We start from the raw sequence: 17,770 nt of genomic DNA, 5'->3' as shown, positions 1-17,770 counted from the left end.
TACCGAGCGGCGCCTCCGGCAGCGGCCAGGCGCGACTGCCCGCGCTCCGCCGCGGCAACGCGGGGCCCGGTCCCACAGCTCCCATCCCGAACCCGTCCCGGAAAGCTGCCAACGCTTTAGGCCCCGAAACACGGAGAAAAAGCAACATGCGCCTAGTCGGAAGATGGGACGTTACTCCCACCCTTGCACGACATTTTCAACCAAAAGCCAGCAGAGTGTTCTCCCCTAGCAAAGGCCACCCACGCCCCAGCCATTTTGGATGCCTGTGAGCAACTCCCACAGGACATGCACCCCTGTGTGCTGCTGCTGCTTCAGGAACGGCCAAAATCCCAGACAGGGAGAACTCAGAAACTAAAATAAAAGAAAGGGGGTTTTGTTGGTTGGTTTCTTTGGCCTGGAGGTCGTGGAGCTTTGTGTTTTTGTTCGAGGTTGTTGATTTTACATGATGGTAAAGCAGATTTCCATCCGATTCATCTACAAGCACCCTGTCCTCACAAGAAACCCTGGGGTTGGTACTCCAAAAAAGCAGTATAGGCACGAAAACCCCTCTGCCTCCCTGAGGGCAGTGATGTGATGGGACGTGTGCTGCTGATGCCAGAAATAAACCTGAACCGCCACTGCCATTAAACCCACCTCCCACTCAAAAGTACTTCAAAATACCCATCAAGTATTCTATGCAACTTTCCAATTCAACACGGCTTCAGGATTGATCCAAAGTTTTTGCTGTTTTGTTTTTAGAGTTTAAGGGGGTCAAAGGACCAACAGCAAAATGCTCCTCTGGCTGCTATTGAGCAGAATCTGAATCTGAACTTGGGCAAAAATTTCAGCTGATTAGTCACCTATATTTAGAAGTTATTTTCTGAAAGGGCAACCATAATGGAAACGTTTTTGCACAACAAGTGTAGCAAGACCCACTGCCTCTATTTTTAATGGATGCAGAAGGTTCTATGACCAAAATATGGTTTGTCAAAACAGTGATCAGCACACATGCCGAAAACACAGCTATAGAGCAAATTGAAAGCTAAATCAAACCACATTGTCCATCTCTCTTGGTTTCATCAAAAGCAATCAGGAGTGTAAGTTCATGAAGGCAAATCACAGGGCTCAGGGCTTTCTTCAACAAGTGTAAATGGACATCTTGGTTTCTAGGGCTGGTGTATCATGGTCCTCAGGCATCAGCAACATGCACAGCCTAACCACACCTAGCTGATGGATATTTACAAGAAAGCTAAAGCAGTACTACAGTCACAGTAATTCAGTGTTTGGGACACAGCTGGGCAAACACTGGTAAGACACAGGAAGAGTCTGCAGCGTACTGTGGTCAAGAATCAGCACCGCGACCTCATCTGCCTCCAGCACTCAGGCACAGAGGGACCAGAGATCAGATTGGCAGCCTATTAACCACTCATTCAGCTTGAATTTCAATATTCCTCTTTTTATAAGCTCATCCATTGTTTTAATTACTTAAGGAAGATGTCCAGTTTGTGCTTTAGTGCACATATTAAAGCACAAATGCTTTCATTCCAAACTTTGACATACAAACTATTTACTGGAGATGAGGTGAACTAAACAGAAACTTTCCACTTGAACAATGGATGAAAGAGATCAAGAAGGTAACTCAGCGGAGTAATATCAATTTTGAAAGGCAATTCCCAACCCCTCCAAGCAAGACTGAGAACTACTGGATGGCAGCATAAGTGCTAGGATCTCCCTCACCCTGCAACTACACACTGGAAATACACACACAATATCCACAGGAACACTGGCACTGCCCTTTCATAATAAATGAAGAGCTGAGTGGAAAAAAACAGCCAACCAACCAACCCCTCTATAAATCAGATTTCCCCATGCCAGGCAGTATAAAAAAGCAAGAGCAGGTGATTCCTATGATCATGCAACCTCTGGCATACAGGAAATCCCAGGCCAAGACTCAGCACAGAAGCTACAAGCGAAGACAGTGCAAAGTTGCTTTAAAAAGCCATATGACCATACTGTGCTGAAATATTTTCTAGCCTGTACATCAATTTCCCATAGTATTGCTTTGGCTTCTCTATTTGCCAATCATCCCCAAGACCTTTACATGCTGGCAATTGTATTTCCTTCTCTAATGCCACTGACATCCACTGCTTTCTCTACAAGTCAAATATGAGGAAATGGTTCTTTAGTGGATGCCAACAGCTCTGTCTGGCATTTTACAAGACCTGGATGACTGGCACTGCCTGAAGGACTTCATAACCGAGCTCAGACAGAGCCAACATATTTCAGATACCATGGTTATCTGTGAGGCCTTGGAAGCAGTAAGATCACTTCATCCTTGCAAACTTCAGCTTAGCATACTAATCAATTACTGCTATTTTTTAAATTTCCTTTGGAAAAAAACTGCTCAAAATTATTTTATCAGTTTTGGCGTTTGACTTTGGGATCAACCATCTATCTTCAGTTATTAAACATTTATGATTCCCTTTTCCCTCAAATACAGGAGGAAAAATGTGGCAATCAACTAGGGAGGACAAGCTGACTGACAGTAGCTTACAGCTAAACTAGCAACTGCTCAACCAAATTTTACCATCCATAGAAGATGCCCCATGAATATCAGCTTGAGGATGATAAGCCTATAATCAATAGCCATAATTTTTATTGGCACATCTTGTTGACATTTCGAGAAAATAACAAAATAATCTGATGGTCACATATTTCTGCAGTATCTGAAAGCAAAGAATCCCTTAGCTTTCTCCACATAATTTCTGTTAACTGAAACTCTGGAATTATCTAATTACTACCTCCACATATAGGATGTGCCCAGATACTAAAATTCTGAAGCTGTAAGCTTACAGGTGTTTTTGCTCTTTTCTCCTTCACTGCTAAATAGGAAAGATTATGGCAAAGATTAACTAGACTAGGCACTCAATTTGTTCCAACTTCTTACCCCTCTCAGATTGCTGGTTTAAAAATGTCAACCTGAACTGAACCAATGATCATCAAGTAAATTACTCACAGCATGAACCAAATTTGAGACCCCACACTTACCAGTAAGGACTCCAGGAGTTTCTCAAACAGAAGACCTGGATTCTTCCAACCACCAGGAGAAACTCCAGGACAGATCTAGCACACTCTAACTCCTGCAGGCTACTTTAGTTCCTAAACAGCACCAGGAAAACAGCTTTGATTCAAAAGCAAGGGATGGTCAAGGTGTTGGAAAGCTACTCAAGACATCTGTGCAGCATTCAGTGTTGTGAGTGGAACTAACAGAAATGTATCAGCAGCAGATTCACATTGCCCATATGGGAAAGCTCACTGACCATTCACAGTTTTTGTGGTCTGTGCTGAACACTGCGGTTCAGCAGTTACTTGGCTCACACTAACAGAGCTGACCAGGGCAGAGAGAGCTCTGGCCTGCCTATACAGCTCCTAGTGCATGCCATATCCTAGATATATGTTTGCCCTCCTTAGACTTCATTTATTTTGAAATTTAAATGTTTAGAAAAGCTTATTGAATAGTTTATGCAAAATGGTATCTCCCATGCTAGAAATCTTTCATTTATAAGAGAGTAATAGGGTTGAACAAGAAATAAAAAGACCAAACATACCCATCCTCGAAACATTCACATCAATGTACGATGGAAATTATGTACTCATCTATGCTAAAGCCTGACAAGAAAATCTGGAAAATACTGTTGGATATCATAAGCACTACTTCAGATGGCCTGAGGAATCCATCACCATGCTGGTGGTATTCTGTGGTACTTCTCCTTTGTTCACAGGAAAATGAAAGTCCTTGCACAGACAAGTCATCATTTGTCAAAGCATTCATCATAGATGCCTAACTGCACAACAGAGCTACCCAACCTAAAGGCTATCTATCCACTGCAGTCCTCATCCAGGCCAGGACAGCCCATATTTAGGCTTGATATGCTCTCATGAGTTAGATTACGGTGCTAACCTGGCAGAAGGTTACTCCTGCCAAAAAAAAAGAATTGTATGCCAAACTCCAACTGGGTGCCCTGTCTGTTAAGACAGAGGAGATCCTGTCTCAGGGCAAAGTAGGAGGCAGTCTGCACAGGCAGTGGAGAAGCAGGACCTCCTGCTCTGGGAGCTGGCAGTTATGGGTAAGAACTGCTCAGTTATCACAAAATTGCACAGTAATATGGCCACTCATCACTGAAATGACTGACACAGTCACCATCCTGACAGCAGGTCCATGTGACAGCTGGAATTTTCAAAGGGCTTTGAAAAGGCTTACAAAATTCCATTCATGTTCATGGCATCCGGGTTCAGGTCTATCAGCACTGGTTTCAACTACAAAGGGCAAGTTTTGCAAAAGCAAGCTTTGTTTGTCATATCCAACAGACCATCAAGACTTAAACAAAGTAAGGACATGCAGCTGGAATAAACAAGGAAATAAGTAGCAAGCACACTTTCCAAGAATATGTTTTAAAATAGTGCTGTTCTTACAGAGCATGTACCCATTTTCATCAGTAGTTCCAAAGACCTGGTAAAAGCCATCACTTGTAATAACTGAGCTTCCCAAAGAATATGGTCTATTAGACATCAGATTTTGACCATTCTAGTGGGATATAACATGCAGAAGACAGGAATGATCCTGCATTTCTCCATCCTGCTGCAGTATCTTCCCAAAACACAGATGACAGAGTCACAAAAAATGGCAGATATCCTACTGTGTAGAATACAATTCCACTGATATTAAATTGTTTTAGAAAACCATACTTTTTTACATATTAATTTTAGAAAGAGGGAGAAATATTTTGACAAATGTCAGAACTTCCTGTTACGGCATTCCTGCAAGAAGTGTTTCTTTCTCTCCCTTCAAATTAGTTTGTTCTAAAAGACTGCATTAGGTAGAGCAATATTTAAAACATTTAAACAGTCAAATTTGAAACAAACCAGTCTGATCCTGCTGGAATTAAGTGTTCTGTGTGATCTAAAAATACTGGGTTTGGGATTTTCTTACACATGAAATCTGTCTACTTTGGAGCTCTGTTTCAAATCAGAAAACAATTTCCTTAGAATCCCAAAACCTCCACAAAATAGAGCCTCTGTCTACTAGTAAACAGTATGCAAGCTTCACATTTTACAAAACAAGTTTCAACATATGTCCTTACAAGAACATCCAGTATCATGTATTTCCTCATGTGAAACCTGAGAATCTTAACACATTCGTTTAAAATGAAAACTTTCATTTAGTCTGAGCTGGATTGAAGCGTTTTTGCCTTGTTCTGTATCTCAATCTGTGTGAGATTAATTTATCTTGTGAACACAAGTCTTGATTGACTCGCATGTGTTTATAAATATGTATGTACAGCTCAGAGTAGGAAAGCAGGAACAGCATTACATCAGCCTCAACACCTGCACCATGTTGACTGAAGCAGAGAAGACTGTCTATTGTTTCTCCTCCTTATTAATGTCTGCCTTCCCAGCCCTACAAATGCCTTACTGCTCTGCCAGTAACATAAATCATGCTGACTCCCTCTGACTTGCAATTTCCACTGTGGCTGGAGAGGCAGGTCTTGAAAGAAAAAAAAATAAACAAAACCCCAACAATAAACTGTGAAAATATCTAACAAATATTCTTATGATTTTTATAATGACATTTGCCCCAAGTGCCCATTTGTGTGGAAAATGTTTAAATTGCTCCATTTAAAAAAAGTCTACAGTCCTAAGGGAGCTTTTAGAATTATATACAAAACATTTTCATACAGATGGAGGGCATTAAGTACTTCATGCATGCAAGAAGGAGAAAAAAAAGCTTGAAGAAATGCTACAAGAAGAAAGCAGAATATTTTAAGTCTGAGACAGAGATCTTGTTCATCACACTCACAGAGAAAACAAGCTGAAAAGAAACCAAAAGGAAACAGCTGACACACTCTAGAACAGATTCTCTCCAAAAACTTACTCAGCATCTAATGCGACCATCTCAACAATCCTTCTCAGTTAAAATGCAAACCTTAAAAAAGACCTAATTTTACACCACAGAAGTTTGCTACTCTTTAAGCTGAGCTATGCATTTAGGCAGAACAAATGGTAAGGATCCAAGTCAGGCAGCACTGGGGGAGACACTCACCATACGTCACCCAGAAAACAGCAGTTTCAGCAAACAGCAAATCCAGACTGGAGCTGAGACCAAGACTGCCAGCCATGACAGCAGTGAGTGATGGCAGAGTCTTTTAAGAGGAACAGTGGGGACAAAATCTGGTTTAAAAATTGATCACTCATGGAAAGGTTTAACAGTCACCTGCAGCAGCTGCAGGAGGTGGGACTCAAAGCCCCCAAGTGCATCTACCTTCAGAATCAGGCCCCTACCAGAAGGCAGCTGTGGGAAGGACACTAGTTGGAAAAGCATCTGAATACCTGGAAAACAGGCTACAAAGGAGCAAGCATTAAGACAAACCCCTGCAGGGCAGCAGGACTGCTTTGAAAATGTTTTTTTGTAATTTCCATCTTGATTCTGAAGTGATAACATCATGCCACAAGCAAAGGAACCAGAATGGCAATGTTGTCTAGAGCATGATTTCATCCTCCCCACCTTTCAAGTTGCTTATCAGCTCAGAAGGACACTGACAAGCTTAGCAGCACAGGCTTGCTGCTGGAAGAATGTGAAGCTACAGGGTTTTTCAGCTCAGGCTGGAGCCAGTACAATGCTGCGGATTAAGCAACTTCCGTGAATGAGGTGGGAGCCTCGGAGCAGACAATTTGCTCCTGGGAAGAAGATTTGGAGCATCTAAGCAAGCATTTAGGTAGGAAGGGACTGCCAGCTCTCAGTTTGTTCCTACTTTGATGCTCAAGGGATCTGAAAGGGTAACCTTTCTGGAAGTGAACAAATCATACCAAGCAAAGCATTCTGTATTGCCCATTTCTAAAGTATACAAAAATACCCTGGAAAAACAAGTTTTGGTTGCTGCATGGCAAAAGTTCCCAAACTGTTTTAAAGATCTGCTGTGGTTTTGTCTTAAAGCTCATCAATGCTCAAAGCCCATGAAAAGCTGTCATTTTCTCGCTGCCTGAGAACATACCAAATAGCAATTATAAACAAGCACTATGAAAAGAAGATCCAACTGGTGGACAGGTTCTTGAAACCTGAACACAACATTCAGACATTTTTCTGTAATTTCTGTGATCTTATGCCTGAGGTCTGCTGTCAACAGTAGATTATCTGGAAGTCTTTTTATTGCCTCTTATTGGAGCCCAGATCCTTAATAGCATCATTTAGTATTCATTATCTATTACCAATATGTAAAAGAGACAAGCCCTGTGACATAATTCCTGCCTATCACAAAGTGAAGCACCTAACACTAGCTGTTTTAAATGTCAATTTAATGATAAATAGTGTCTCACAAAACAAGGCAGACATACCACTGGAAATGTCCCCATGTTCCAAATGCCTCTCTTGTATTGGATGCATCATTCTTGTAACCTTGCAACAGTCAGGGCTATTCATTAACCAGCTATTAGCTGAAAAAAATAAAATGTCCATTAAAAAGCAGCACCAACTTTCTGAAAGCGCAGTAAACTGAGACACAGGTAAACTTGCAGAAGCAGAAAAGGATTTTAGCTAGCAACTTCATCCCGAACCTCTGCTTTATCTAACAGGATTTTGTACTTTTGTAGAAAGTTGCCACAATAATCTAGGTAAATTCTAAGCATGTGAAAAGGAAAAAAAAGAGGAAAAAAAAAAATATGATCCTTCAGGAATGCCCCAGATGCTGCCATGCAACCTCTTCAGAGAGCAAATTTCTTATATTGGGAGTTGATTTTGTACCACCTTCTATTATAAACTCAAAGGATGCACACAATAATATATGGGTGAAAGTGATTTAAAATGTGTTTCTAATAATGCCTGAATAAGGACCTGCTTCTGGAATTATTCACACAAACTATTTCCGTTTGTTAAAGCCATTATCCCTATTCTTTGACTAAACCCCTCTGCACCTCTTTCAAAAGAAAAAAAAAAAAAAAAACAAAAAAAAAAAACCAAAGCAAAACCCAACAAAACCAAAAAACCAGAGAACAATTTAAATATTTTGATGTGACAAATGCCAGACTCCAAAGCTCATAAATGTGCTTGAACAATGCATTTGAAACTCTCATCCCAGCACCTTGCATCTTCAAATAATCTCCTGAGCTCATTCAAAATGCAAGCACTTTAAATGTACAAACATGGAAAGAACCTTCCAGCTCTTGTAAAGAAGATAATGAATCACAAAGTTAACTTTTTACTTTCAAGATGACTCTCAATCATTGCTTCCATGATTTCACTTTCAGCCTCACCCTGTCCTGATCCTGGCATGTTCTGCTCCAGAACACACAGAGAGATCAGAAAAGCTCTGCTTAAGATTCAGAAAGAAGATAAAAAGTACAGGTAACTAGAAGTGTGCTCTATCCTGCCTGAAAGGATGAAGGGAGGGCTGAGAGTGATGGGGCACAGCAAAAGAACACACAAGAGCACACATGTTATAATAAAGGGAAATGCTCTTCCAGAATGAGATGGAAAATGAAGGAAGCAGGGGCAGAGGGGGAGGAGGAAGGGATCTAAATAGTTATGAAGAAAAAATAGAGACAGTTTTTAAACTCATGAGAGAAAAAACATCTACAGCTTTACGGAAATGGATGTCATTTTTAAAATTTAAGCTGAAAGGCAAAAAACCAAAAGATTTAAAGTAAAAGGTGAGAGAGAGACCTATCCTGAGCAGGTTTCCAGTAGATGCTGACACCATGCATTATGAAGACCTGAATTTTTAAGGGGAAGTTGTCTGGAAAATTATTTTCCTTCAAAGCAAACCAAATCTATGACCAGGGCAGACCTACAAGCAAACAAGCATCAGCACCCTTGGCTACCCAGACCAAAGAGACAGAACTGACAAGCTCTTCAGCTCACTGTGGGAGTGAAAGGATGGCCCTTTGTGGATGGCACATGTGAACCACTGCTAAATAGGCATCCTGAACACATTTTCCAAGCATCTGTTTGGACACAGGCCTCTGCTGCTGGCCTGGATAATGGCAGGACTGGAAGCAGGGTGGAAACCACAGCCTCCAAATGCTGCTCAGCACTGCTAATCACAGGAACCTGGTGGTGTGGAGAGGAAGAATTTCTGCTCAGTTTACAGCAGAAGTCAGAATTCCTCCCAGGCAGCAGCACCTTTCCTTCATTCCCACAACCCACCACCCAAAGCTGATTCTCAAAAACTTTTTTGGGGGCTGGAGGTTTGGTCATTTTCAGGTTTTTGTTTGTTGGTTTGGAGGGGGTGGGTGAGGTTTGGGGGCTGTAGGATTCTTTTGAGGTTTTTTTTGTATTTTATTTTTCTTTCTTGGTGCACTATCAGGGTGTAATTAAGGTTCAAAGTCAAGAAAGAAAGGGAACCAGCTCTGTGTCAGCAATCAGCTCAACATGCTGTTACTATCTACCCATAATCTCTCCCAGTCTAGGCGTATAATCTACCTGAGAGGTAACTTAATTTTCCAGTGGTTGCCTCCATGGGTTACCAATCTCTATTGCTTGTTATACATTTAGTTACACAGGCATCATGTCTCCTGAGAATACACAACCAGGTATTACATGTTATTTCCATGAACCCCTTCTCTTCATAGCAGAGCTTGTACCTCCACACACGGAATACAAGCTTAGTTAGAAATGAGAAGCCCTATTTCCCCATGCACTAGGACATCCCTTACTTTACATATTTAAAGAAAAATACAACTGAGTACAAGCAGCCAGAATTAACCTCAAAACGTTTTGGGTTTTTTTCCCTTCCAGTGTTTTAACTTGTTAACAAATCAAGCTAGTTTCAGTCTCTAGGTGTCAGTTCTCAGGGAAAAAAAGATTAGCAAGTTATAGTCATAGCTTTTAACAAGTTCTCAAAGTTCCATAATACCTCATAAAACAAGTATCACTTACATCCCCACCACCCAGCACAGTGATGCATACTGAACACGTGCCACAATCGCGAATGCACACCATTTCCCTTACAGCACCGTTCAGTCAAGTCAAACTGACACGTGAGAATATGGTACCCCACATTTCCATTTTTTCCCTTCTCCCATCCTTAGTGATGACAGGTATCAGGTCTGTACACCAGCTTTGTCTTGAACAACCCTCAGGCAAACATTACTGAGTGTCTCCTGGCAGACCACGAGGGACCTCACCTGGCGCTGTGGTGGGACCCTTCTGGCCACGCTGGTAACCACAGTGACTGGAGGCGGACAGGCAATGCCCATTGCTCTCCAACGTCTTGGGAAAACAGGGATGAACATCAAATCACTAGAAAGAGGTGACCCAAATGCTAAACAACATCCTACATCCTCACTGCTGACAGGACTATTCATACCAGAGTGGACAGGCTCTATTTTACCAACAGTTTTCTCCATTTATACACTCCCTAACACACACATGCACACACACACACAGGTTCCTATTATCTGACAATGGTTGAATGATTAAAGGTTAAGAATTACTCCTATCTCTTTTTGCCTTCTTGATAGTTTTAAAACAAAAATCAACTCAATGAATGTATCATTTATAGAAATTGTTTTTAACTCAGCTGTTCCACACAGGGATTGGGAAGGTAATGGCTATGCTGCAAAAAGAGGGAATAAGAGCTCCCAGGCTCCCAAAGGATGATTTATTCCACACTACCCAAATTTCAAAGTGAGCTTTCTCTTGCACACAATAGTTAATAATCTGGATTCTTCTTTGCTGCACTATTATTTCACTGACAGAATTTAATGGCAGTATAAAATGCAGGAGAATATTTTATTCTGCATATATTTTGCACCTCCATCTCTTTTGCATCTTATTTCTCTTTCAGTACATAGAGTTTAAGACTTTGCAGCATTTACAATCCCTTATTTAATGTGCCCAGCACAACAGGTATCCAAGTGCAATAAAAAATAAATAAGTACAACAAGAATAGAAGGGCATTTTCTCCTCAGCTACACATCAGGCACCTGAATTCAGGTGAAGTCTCTGTACTTGTAGAGTCAAGACTTGAATTGCTGGTCATGTACAGGTCACTGACAGAATGGAGAGCAGTGCTGTGTTGGGATAGTAAGGAAGAGCCAAGTCCAAGACTTACCCAGCAGAGGTCAGGCTAAACCAAAACTTCATTGTCATTATGGGTCCTAAGAAATTGTCTCTTGGTCCTTCCCACTGTTTGCCCTCAGAATCAAACTACAATTATTTTTACAAGTATTTTTAGATACCTAAGAATTACTCTGAAAATGAATTTAAAAGAGCAAAGACTTAAGTTTGTTGATCAAAATACCCTTGAAAAAGACTAAGACAAAAGCATCTGACACCAAGCATTTGAAGAACTAGAATATAATTGTTGGGCAAAACTGTATTACTTAAATGAAATAAGAATTAAAATCCACTGTAGCAACATAAACAAAACATTGCGCATGATCTCCAAGAGTATTTCAAGGAAATTTTGTGCTGATACACAAGGCATAGTAAATGGTTCTAAAAATACATATTGATACATGCATTCATAATGACAAGAGGAATTACGAAGGGTCTCAAGAGTTTGGGAGTCATCTGTCCACAAAATGAGAACAAAAGCATCATGCGTGTGATTCAGCATTTAGCACAAAAAGCAGAAGACAGAAAACACTTAAAACAAGACTCATGGAGATAGAATAAAGTAAGCCTGCATAATGTGCTCATATGCATGACAAAGAATCTACATAGGTCCCCACAACTTTCAAATAAAAATGTGAAAATACTATAAAAACCCAACAAAGGAGATGCAGTGTTCAGTATCCCAGTAAGTTGCATTGAACAAACTAAATAGTAGAGAATGTATAAAAAATTAACAGAAAAGTGAAAAAGTGCAGCATCAAACATGTCTGTGTACTTGTGACATGTACACATACACACAAACACGTATTACTTGTTAAGTAAACTTTTCTTCTGCAGTCAACGTAAGTGTTGGGGGGGAAATCTGAAGCATGTGAATAAGATTTTAGCACAGGTAAGATGTTGAGTAATATTTCTTATGACAGTTAACACTAGAACATTGCAGACAATGCTAATTACGCCCTGAATATTGTTTGAATCAAGGGGTTTGACAAATCATCCAAGACCGAGTATGGCAAGCAGCAACACTGCATTTCACAGGGGAAGACATCAGAGCTGTTACTCAGTCATTACCTTAAGGAAGCAAAGCGCCCTACGTTTGACCTAAGTAGTTGGTAGGCAGTGAGCTGTTTGTGCTTAAAATGCCTAACTTTACAATCCAAGGCAATGGATTTTACAGTCTTTCTTGTTGCAGCACAGATACCCACACTCTAGGTTATGCTCTAGTCTCCTTTTGTTGCTGCTTACCAGAGAATGTCAAGATTGGTGGAGGCAGCTTTGGATGGCCTCTGGGCCCCTCCCTTTGCCCTGCTCTGTGGTCTCAGAAAGGTTTATCTCAGCTGTCTCCTTGAAGCTGCATGAGCAGTCTTATCCCACAACACACCTTTTTCTTTTCCTAATAGTCACCCAACTCAGAGCTTGTGTGCTGTCCTCTAAAGGCATGCCTAAAACTGCTCTATGATCTCTCTGCTGAGGACAGTTTATTTTCCAGCAGATCACAGGCTTTGAGACACAGCTCTATTCCTCTTGTTCCACATTAAGGGGACGCATGCAGTTCAAAGGTTTTCAATGACAATATTTACAGCAGAACTAGAATTGACTTGCAACCTTCCTGTATTGATATTTACACTTTTCTTCAGGGCTGCTTTCAAGCCTTGGCTGTGCAGAAAGTTTAAAAGAAAATGTCCCACCTCAAGGGAAATACCAGGTTCCTAAATCACTGCTCTATTTTTGTAGGACACAGAGTTTTATCCGCATAACACATGCACAAAGCTTTCAGCTCTGATTAATAAAGAAAATATGGTCACATCAAAGGTGCTGCAGGGATGCCAGACACTGCTCTTTCCTAAGCGGGATCCGCATTAAACGTGACTTCTTAAGCATGCAACTTCTGCAAGGATTTGAAAGACTACACCTGATATCCTAGAGAAGTAACTTAGAGAGTGTTATATTTACTAGTTCAACAACAGTTTCAACTGAGGATGAAATTAAATACAAATGACTACTAAATACTACCATTACTCTTTAAATACCTCTTCTGCAAAGCCAGAATCAATTACAGTGATTGCAAAAGCTGGAACAGCCTCCCTCATTACCTGAAAACTACTCAAACTTGGGATGAAGTCAAAAGAGAGACACAATTCATGTCATGACAGCAAGACAGACAACACCAGTGCTCCGCCAGACAAGGCCCATACATCTGTGCATCCTGCAGACAATTTTTCTTCTATCTGCTATGCCAGCCACCCTTGTTCCATGTTGCAGCTAGTGATTAATTACACTTCAGTGCAGCAATTCATCCAAGCCAGACCTCTGAAACAAGAAAGACACTGTGGGAATTTTCTGCACTTTTTAAGCACTGGTAAAACTGAAAGTAATAAAGCCACATGGTATCAAAAAGTAGTATTTCTTTATTTTTGACTGCCTTGTGGTACAGAGAAAAAACCCAACCTGTTATGTATCTTCATATTAAGTACTTAGCTGTCATTTATCACATCAATGTTCAGTGAAAGTTTCTTTGAGGGAAGGGAAACACTTTTCCAATCTAAACCTACAACACACATGTTGTACCATGTGTGCTATAGGTTTGGATTTGAAAAGTGTTTCCTTCCATCAAAGAAGCAACATTGTTCTGCAGCAATGTGTGCTGATATCCCAGCTTAGTACTTGCTGCACTTTGCCAGCCATGGAAATGTCTAATTGCATTCTGCTTTTCCAGTCCAGAACTCCTTGTACTGCTGCTATCACCACTTTGTTGTGTTCCTCCACGCTCGTTTTGACAGCTCTTGTTAAAGACTAGCCAAAATGTAAGCCTGGTTTAGACAGGCAAATCACCTCACTCATACAAAGGCAATCTTCAAGTCTGCCTTAGAAAATTAAACTTACAGTTATAAGAAAATAATGAGAAGCATTCCCATGGGTTCATCTGAAATGTGGTGCTAGCTATGAGATGCAGCCCTGAATACTTCCAGCACAAGTTCACCTTCAGAGACAAAATACACCGGATTTGAGAACAGGGTGGTGTTTTCCCCTTCTGCTTTGTTTATTCTTGCCAATGTAACTACATACTTTCTTGGGCCAAGAATCATCAACAAGTCCCAAAACTGCATGAAAAATGCGAACAAAGACACAGAAGTGTTATGCAATCGATAAAATAATTATTCTTGCAACTGAAGCAATAAATGGCTAGGTTTAACAAAATACTCTTCTAGGTAAGATCATTAATGATAAAATGAATAGTCCTTGAATTAACTTTACTTCAGCATGGGCAATTTACTTTAGCATGGGCTTCAAGCTTTGCTTGAAGCCAATGTGATTTGCATGTAGTACTCCCCAAATAAATTAACAGAATTTATTTTGATTTAAAAAGCATTGTTTGAGCACAAAGATTCAACTCCTCTTGAGAGGAATGGCATGGCCTCACATGGAAGAGGGTGGACTGCAATCACCTGGGATCCATTCCAACCTGAATTTTTCCTATGATCTTGATACTCAAGGTGCTCATTCAGATGCCAGTCTGTACAGGCTATGGGGATGACTGGAGGCCGGGTCTGGAAGAGCCTGCACACTCTTACTGAATGCAATAAAAGTTCTCATGCCAAACTTCTTATGCATGTCATACAACACTCAACAGCAACCAGTATCAGTCTCAAATTTGCCAATTCATATACCTGTATCCTACGACTCATGTTATCATCTTGGATGTGTTAGTAACAGCTGTCCAAGTAACAAAGTGTAAAATGTGGCCTTAATGCCAAAAGTGTAAAATGTGGCCTTAATGCCATTAACCTATGTATATTTTTAACAGAATATTTATAATGAAAACTCCTAAGTCAGCTCTAAGTAGTGTTTTTGTTATCTTTCCTAATGCACTGTTAGATTTTGCTATAGATGCTCCAGAGTTTGTGCATGTTTGGGATTTTCTCCTTTGTTTTGCTGGCAGGACCAGAGAAGTCCCAGGGCTGAGACTGGTGGAGAGGCAGCGTTCCCAAGGACTGTACAATAGAGCAGTGTTTTCTAAAGTAGGTTATGTGAAGGACGAGCAGAAAGGCATCAGAGGGAGGGGTGACTGTGGAAAATATGGATGATGTCATCCTCAGCATTAGCAGATCTTTGAAAATACATGGCAGTGATTTATTGTCCTGGTAGACGATAAGGAGCTATGCTTCCAAAAGTTGGGATAGTGCAGACCTATCCCAGTGTTTCCTTGTTTCACTGAATCCTTTTAACCAACTAGTTCTGGAAACATGGACAACTTGGTTATAAATGGCCACGTGCTCAGCCTTTGTCTTAAGCCTGTGCCCAGATGACCCATTTTGCATATTTCAACCAAGAATAAAGTGACCTCATTTTCAAAAGTGCTGAGCACCAGCTGTTCCTATTGTATTCACAAACTGCACTATAGGTTCCTGTTTTCAAATTCTTGACCTCAAAAGAATTTTCAGGCAGTAGAGTGGTTATATGTTCTTCCACTTGCCATATGCCTGTTTATTTTAGTTCAAACATGAAAGTCTGGGTCAACTACTTTAAAATCCTGAATGCACTAAATCTTGAACAAGTACTCTTGCCACAAGAGCTTAAGTGCAACATAAGTGAGCCATGTGATCTAAAAAAAATAATTTTGCACAGAAGAATGATTGAAAGTCAGAGTATTTTGGTTTTCACTCCTGGTTTCTTTTTTATTTTCTTTCTTTCTAATGAATGGCCTAAAAATGGGGGAACAATAGTATCCCAGATGCTACACCTGAATTTGTATTTCTGGGATTAAGTTTGTTTGCTTTTTAGTTTAAAAAATTCAAGATCATTTTGCTATAGCTTTTGCTAGTGACTTTTCCCTAACAAGCAGGTATTTTGTAGTTTTAAACTGTTACTTAAGTAGTTTTAAACTGTTAATTGAACATACCACTGTCATCTCCAGACAAAATATCACACTGCTTGTGCAAACAATAAATGCAACTACCTTAATTCTCCCCCAAACCATAAAGCTTCAAATCAGCAAAATCAACAAAACAACTTACCCACAAAACACAAAATGAGTCATGCTGATGATCAGTGCACAATATTTGGTTTTGATTTTTAAATTAAGCTGGTTTTAAATAAAAAGATAGCAAGAAAACCTCAAAATAGATTGAACTTGCTATGACTTCTTGTTGATGTCTACTGAGAAGACACTGATTTGCACTGCATTGGATCCCAGTAAAAAAGATCCTGACTATGTGTGAGGAAAGCACTACTGCTTTTGGGCATAAGTAAATGAATCCATATGAAGACAGTACGCAAACGCACACCACCCACTAATAAAAAAATCAAAAATATTCCTTCTCCAAATACAGTATTTTATTATTCACAGTATTATTCTCTTCACCTTGAAGAGAAATTGACTGTATCCCAAATCCAACAGATCTTGATACCTTGCTTGTGTTGATTAGTCAGAGTTCTATTTTGATTCCCCTGTAAAAGTAAACCTGGAACCTGGCCTTGCTTTGTACTTCCAGCTCTGCCTGTGTTTTACAACAGCAGAAGCCAAAGTTGTGGGGAGGAAGCTTTTCTAGAAAGCAGGGTCATTGGGTGGGACCAAGCACCCAGAAGAGGAGAGGGTGAGATAAAAGCAGGAGGGTTCAAGGTAAAGGCCAGGTGCAAAAATGTTGCACAGATGGACTCTCATCCCTGAGAACCAGAAGCAAAGCAGATATAACAGTAGCTCGAAATCATTGGTTTGATACAGTTTTCTGAAATTCTGCTCATACTTGCTGACATTTTACAGGTCAAACTGCCTACAATTACAACAGGAAACTATCTGAAAGTTGCTGGTGAAGTGCATATAAAGACGTAAAAGTTTTATTTTATTTTGAAAATAATTCAGAATAGAGACACTGTCAGATCACCAAAAGTCCTGAGATTTATGAAGGTGTTTGAGCAAACACCACAAGATAACAGCAAAGGAAACAAATAAAAATTATCTCTTTCTCTTGGTGACAGTCTTTGAAATACGACTTGTTTCCTTGGTCTAAGAAAGATTTGTCAGTGACGTTTTCAAAAAAAATGGCTATAAATCCTGCCAAAAACAGCTTATAAATCCCTTCACACATCACTACTTTTGGCTTCACTTGTTCCATACTGATGCTCTGAGAATCACCAGAAAGCACATCCCACCCTTGACCTCCAAAGCCAGACCACAGTATTTCCAAGCTTTGCACCACTGGCAAGGCACAGAGATTTGCTAATATCACAAGAAGAGCTGGCTGGTCTTGTTTGATGAACTATCAAGAGAACAGCTATCAATTCAATATTAATTTGATCCTTAATGCTATTTTTCCGGGTAAATTATAGCTGCAAATGCAATGACGTCATCTTCTCTAACCATAAATGCATGACAAGCAACATAAGATTCCAACTTTTGTGATTCACACACTAAATGAAAAAACTATGCAGCAAACATGAATTTCTTATCTACAAAAGCAAGTTATATCTTTTCCTTTTCAAAGAACAAAACCAATACAACAAACCCACCCATACCAAGAAACAGCTGAGCATAACTCTGATTTCTAGATCACTTTAAAGAAGCCATACATATACTCTTTATATACTCTCACTGCTGCTCTGAACTGGTTTCAGGCAGCTTTTACAATTTTTCAACACAGCAGTAGCCATGATATATTCAACAAATTAGCTTGCACTACACCC

The 17,770-nt window shown here is 40.2% G+C and overlaps 1 protein-coding gene across 6 annotated transcripts in view; it reads right to left on the bottom strand.

Moving 5' to 3' along the window:
- STOX2 (storkhead box 2) overlaps positions 1 to 17,770 on the bottom strand; it is a 143,449-nt gene that overhangs the window by 38,180 nt on the left and 87,499 nt on the right. For 2 of the 6 annotated variants that reach the window (XM_074541372.1, XM_014264872.3), the window contains exon 2: positions 7,369 to 7,467. The exons of 3 other annotated variants lie outside the window; for them this stretch is intronic. In XM_074541372.1, the coding sequence (XP_074397473.1) occupies positions 7,369 to 7,467 (99 nt within the window). Of the gene's footprint in view, positions 1 to 3; positions 924 to 7,368; positions 7,468 to 17,770 lie in introns of those variants that run through there. One more of the 6 variants, XM_074541374.1, reaches the window with a different exon arrangement.

This window comes from Zonotrichia albicollis, chromosome 5 (assembly GCF_047830755.1).
Source record: "Zonotrichia albicollis isolate bZonAlb1 chromosome 5, bZonAlb1.hap1, whole genome shotgun sequence".
Lineage (NCBI taxonomy): Eukaryota > Metazoa > Chordata > Aves > Passeriformes > Passerellidae > Zonotrichia > Zonotrichia albicollis.
Note: the sequence above shows the minus strand (reverse complement) of the source record. Positions and strands in the feature narration are given on the sequence as shown.